Genomic DNA, 6,000 nt, shown 5'->3' on the forward strand with positions numbered 1-6,000 from the left:
TTTATGTCTGTAGCATATTTTAAATATAGCTTGTGTGATACATGCATTAAAATTCTTTTCATTAAAAACATATTTTCATTAAAAAAAATGGTTTTCTAAAATTAATTCAACTTGTTTAAGTATGACCATTTACTTCATTTGTTGAACATGCAAATACAAATTGCTGTATAATAATGCAATCAGATAAAAAATAGAGGCAAGGTAGGGACTAAGGTGGCAGGATGAGAAAAGTGCTGTGTCCTTCCTTCTAGGACAAGCTTAAGAACTGATTTAAATTTCAGTGATTATTTTTTGCCCAAAATCACAGCCTCTTACAGGCTGTTTTGAATCTGCAAAAAGTAAAAAAGGCATTTTCCCAATGGCAAAAAGTAGCATTGTTTCCTCAAAAATCTGACCAAAATTTCCCCTAAAATATGCTGAACATTTCCAAGAAAGAAAATATTTGTTTTATTTAAATTATTAAACCGAAATTAAATTCCTTAGCACTTAATTAAATTTTAGAAAGAGGTTAAACATGCACTTATTAAACAATTGGTGTACTGTCAGGGTTTTTTTTGGCCCGCTTTTATAGCCGAAATTCGGCTATGTTCCCAATCCCAAAAAGTATACTTTTTTCCCAAAATGTGGAAAAAAATTCCCAATTTCCAAAAAAAAAAAAAAAAAAAAAAAATTATTTTTTTTATTTTTTTTTAGAAAGAAGTCTTATGCGTATTTTATCTCAATTTCAATTCAATTACATCTAACAAAGTATTATAAGATTTTGTTCTTTTAATTTGAATGATTATAATGAGTTATATCAAATTTAGTATTTCCCTAATCAGTGGACTTTTCATGTGGAAAAAAGGCTAATGAATTTATTTTCCCAATTTCATGAAAATGCCGATAAAATTCCCAATTCCAAAGCCATGGGCTATCTTCCCAAAAAGTGGAAAAAAAACCCTGACTGTAATTTTTAATCACATTAATCATGTTAATTTTTTCCCAATTTCATGGTCTATCTCGCTTTTTTTCCAATCAAACAGTCACAGGCTGTAAAATATACATGTAAAGGTAAAAAAACAATGGATTTACAAGTTATTAACCCATTTATGCCTAGCGTCTAGAAAAAAGGCCTTGGCAAACAGCGTAGACCCTGATGAGACGCCGCATCATGCGGCGTCTCATCAGGGTCTGCGCTGTTTGCTTAAAGGAATTTCTGTAAGGAATATAGAAGGATGGGAGAGTCCACTAGGCATAAATGGGTTAATTTCTTCACGAAATACCAGTTTAATTGCATCTTCGAAAGGCTGTTTCCTAGGAACCTGTTCAGTTTTCTTGGGTTTGTGAGTCTTCTTTTTGGCTACACCATCTGAGATGCCTTTCCCATTGGGCTCTTTTCCTGCTTCAATTTTGTCTGCAAACTTTTCTTGTTGCCTCTTTTCATATCGCTGCTGCTCTTTTTGCACAAATGCATCATAGATAGTTGATGATTCTTGAACAGGGTCTGAAATAATTGAAATTGTGTAAGACTTCTAGTTCTTAGTTCAAACAGCACAAAGCTTTTAATTAACTTTCGTTTTTGACTGATTTTCAGAAAATAGTTTGTACATATTGCATCAATCTAAATTTAGAGTTTATTGACGATTGGTAGAATAAGAACAGTACTCGATGCGCTCACATCGTGTCACATGATTTACATATGTTCAAGGGGATATCCCTGTACCAATTGGATGTCAAATCGAGGCATACGGGGATACCCCACATTTCAGTTTTTGGAGTGTGTTTACTTCCGGAAAATGGAGAATGTCTGTGTTCAGGAAATTCTGAACACACATTTATCGTCAATAATTGGGCAGAAATTTAGAGTTTTTGTAAGTAAAATAATGGCTACTGACTTAAGAAAAGGTGGAATGATTGATCGTTTTAGGTGTCCCGCTTTTTGGTCAAATTTCCCGACAATTTTTTATGGAAAGTCCCGATTTGGACCTGAAAAATTCTGGCATGTATGTATTTTTTCGGTTTGATAATGGTTTTTGTATTTTGTTTATGAGGAAATCTCCACAAATGACTTGAAATTGATGTCTGTATTGTGTTAATTACCATGCATTAGGTAATTGAACTCGATTTTACAGACTAATGCGTGACAAATTGTTCACATGAAAAAAAACCGTTGTCAAGAACTCTGAGCTGTACTCATAAAAGCTCAGAGCTTTTAAGTAGAACTTCATTAATGCAAACGAAGAAATGATATTTCCGCACCTATTTGGCAAAAACATTGCACAATAAAATGTCAAAAAGCAAACAATTACCAGACTGGGCGATTCTGGGCATATTGTCCACAAACTGTTTCTTCTGAGATTTTGACAGTGGACTATTCGGACCCTTGCCTTTCTTCGGCTTGCCCACCACAGACCAATTACTAGTGCTTGCCATATTTTTCAACAAATTTGAAGTTATACAGGAAGTGACGATTTTTACCACGATTCACCGGAAGTTGTAAATGAATGAAGCGAAAGAATAAATTAGGCCACACTAAAAATAGTAAACGAAACAAAAATAGAAATTCAACCTCCGCGCAGAGATTTTACTAGAACGAGTATAGCTGGATAAAATCCCTATAATGGTCATTATTACTTTACTAGAGACGCACAAAAGATCGGAATGAGAGAGAGAGAGCTCTGAGACGAACACCGCCGAACGGGAGATCAATATTACTTACAAGGGTCCACTCAAGAGTAGACCAAACACTGAACACGAGTCCTGCCTTTGCCAGAGCTTTCCCAGAAGATGCAAAAATGCGATATTTGATAATTATTCATGGATAAAAGGGAGGAAATAATAGGATAAATAGAATATTGTGTGAGTTTTGGATAAAGATCAAGTCTATCATGTTCGACTTGAACCATTGTTGCGCTCGGCAACCCTCATGCTACGTACCATGGTTCTATACCTCGCATGATAAAACTGCATGATCTTTATCCAAAACTCACATAATATTATCTATATATAAAAGAAAAGATCGCGGTTTGTATTTGTATATCCAGCATAACAAGATTTAGCCTCAGCTAAAGAGCTATAGATAGATAATTGTACTCAATAAAAATACAGAATTTCATAACCAGTAATACATTAACGCAAACTCGCACGCATTTGCTAAAAAATAAAGGCAGGTTGATTTACAGATAATATATTTCTGTAGTAATTATTGGAAGGTACCCTAGCAACCCTACTTTTCATATAGTTCATTCCATGTGTTGTCATTTTTGTAGAAAAAGAATCAAATTTTGTGATAATTTAGAGTAGATATAACCAGTTAACACTTGCACCGGTGACTCTGTGCTTATGTTACACGCAAATGAAATAACAATTTTTCTCGTTACGTACTTTCGATATGATTGCAAAATGAAGCAGTCATATACATTGCTTAAACGATAAAAGTCCTTATATACGGTTTATTTCATAGTATTGTAGCGCACGATTGGCACTTTTTCCTCCGAAAAACTTATATGCTCACAGTTTATATAATCACTTATTGCAAGCAATAAAATAGCTTACTGTGTATTCACCCATATCAACATGGATATTTTTCAGAATTGCCATAAAAATGGATTCAGCAGACAAACGCATATGAACACAAAAGGGTTGGGGGATGTGGGGGGGGGGGATGGGGCACCATTGCAGATTAACCAATAACTCCAACTTTAAAACATACAATGTTGTTCTATCCATATCATGGAGGCCCCCGAAAGCAATACCATTTGTTCGCCGCATTTAAGCCGATAAAAAACAATTGTCGCTACAAGAATATTTTCTGGGCCATATTTTGCTTTGCGAAAACTAAGAAAATGTACTGAGGAACACATAACACTATAACAATCCTTTTATTGTTTAACAGTTTTAACCCATTTATGCCCAGTGGACTCTCCCATCCTTCTTAATTGGATCAATTTATTTCCAAAATTAGGGGTGTCAAGTATATTTATTTCTATATTTAGAATATTTCATAAAGAAATTCATTTAAGCAAACAGCGCAGACCCAGATGAGACGCCGCATTATGCGACGTCTCATCTGGGTCTACGCTGTTTGCAATGTCCTTTTTTCAGGACGCTAGGCATTAATGGGTTAAATCAATTGTTTCTACATATTTCATAAAGTTAATGCATTATGTTGTACACGTGATATATTTAGTTCCCTATGTTTAAAATGTTAAAATATATATTTTATAAACATATCCCATCGTCATCACCATAACTATACAATGACAAGTTGCCGTTCGAATCTTTTCATGTGCGTGGTCATTCAACAATTCACAGTGTCGGCATTACTTCAAATCAAATTAAGGTATTGTTTTCTTATTTTCACTCTGATTTATGTTATTATCAAATGAGAGTGTGTTCTTTTAGCCCCTTTAGCAAACCAACACTTAACCCTTAAAGCGCTGGAGCTGAATTTTAAAGGCCTTTGCAAACAGTTTGGATCCAGATGAGACGCCACAAAACGTGGCGTCTCATCTGGATCCAAACTGTTTGCTATTCTGATAGTATTCTTTGAAAAAAATCGAAGAAAATGCTAATTTTAGAAATTCTGCAGACGACATTTTAGCAGAAGACAAATTACCCAGCATGCAAAGGGTTAAAAATGAAACAATATTCTTGTGCAGCTTGATATATAATAACCAATAAATAAATAATGTTGCATATTAGGCTGTGTGTGATAATGCATGATAATAAATAGATGATAATACATTATAGACACATTGACGTTTATTAAGATAAGATAAAATAAGATTTATTTTGAGTCGGCAAGATATATACAGACAACATAAGCCATTAAGGCTTATGAACCGACTATATAAACATGTGTATTAATGGACAAATATAAAACAGCTAAATATGTTATAAAATATAGCAATATTCATTTAAGTTAATAGATATCATTAGCATGCTGAAAAAAATCATAGTATTACATTCTAATGGTCTTTATATTATTTAAAAATGTTGTGCAGCAAGCCGCTGATCTGGATCTATACGTAGATCTAAAAACTGCCATAAAAATTCGCGAGCTTAAAAACTGAGAAGAAAAGAAACACAAAATGTGGGACCGCTAAGAAAATGAGTAAAAGCGAAATATCAGCTCGAATCAGATTCGAAGTGAACTGATTAGCAGCTTCCTCACAATAAAAGGTTGCACGTACATATCAGCACATATAAAACTGACAAGCACAGCAAACAGAAGGTAGTTATAGATATAAGGTAAACAGATTACATGGCAAACAAAATAATAATGACAAATTTTCATGGACTGGCATCAAGCAAATAAAAGTGACAAGCAAAGCAAGCAGTGGGTAGTACCAGATTTAAAGCAAACAGATTACATAATAAACAACATAGTAATGAAAAATGTTCATTGACTTGCATCATGCAAGTAGTTGTATATATACGTATTTTGCATACATGTTTACACATAGATAAATAAACAAACACATACATATAATGCATTTCAGCACAAGTTTGTAAGCACATAAAGTAGCAAAAAAAAATATAACTACAAAAGGCAACTTGATATGAAATAAGCAACAAGTAGTACAAAATATTTAAACAATAGAACTCGGCAAAGTAATGTTGACAAGCAACACAAAAGCACAAACTATAATGTTATAGATATCTTATACATTGTTCTGCAATACCTACATTAAATGACAACACCTTTAATAAAAAGTGCTAACACAGCTTATCATTCGTATGGCATAAAACAACATACTTTTTCAACACAAACAAAATACAGCTCATATTCGCGATGTCTGTGGCGTCACCAAGAACCCGGAATGACCTCTCACAGCAGACAACGGCAAATCGAATTATCTTGAAACGAGGACAAAGTGATTTTCCAGACAGACTGACCTTTTGCAATGAGTTCAAGAGGAGTTCAGCAATAGCACACGTCCTTGATTTTAGCATGGTCATCTAAGTATTTCATTCTATTGATGCTTCCATTCGGTTTTGGAATTACAATACATGTAC

At 33.9% G+C, this 6,000-nt stretch overlaps 1 protein-coding gene across 1 annotated transcript in view; it reads right to left on the bottom strand.

The window, feature by feature from the left end:
• LOC127873957 (transmembrane protein 214-B-like) overlaps positions 1-2,464 on the bottom strand; it is a 41,001-nt gene extending 38,537 nt beyond the window's left edge. Inside the window, exons 1-2 of the mRNA XM_052418059.1 lie at positions 2,289-2,464; positions 1,263-1,483 (exon numbers count right to left, since the gene is read on the bottom strand). Of these exons, the coding sequence (XP_052274019.1) occupies positions 1,263-1,483; positions 2,289-2,412 (345 nt within the window). The 5' untranslated portion in view covers positions 2,413-2,464. The remainder of the gene's footprint in view (positions 1-1,262; positions 1,484-2,288) is intronic.
• Positions 2,465-6,000: the final 3,536 nt, after the last annotated feature.

Source organism: Dreissena polymorpha, chromosome 3 (genome assembly GCF_020536995.1).
Source record: "Dreissena polymorpha isolate Duluth1 chromosome 3, UMN_Dpol_1.0, whole genome shotgun sequence".
Taxonomy (NCBI): Eukaryota; Metazoa; Mollusca; class Bivalvia; order Myida; family Dreissenidae; genus Dreissena; species Dreissena polymorpha.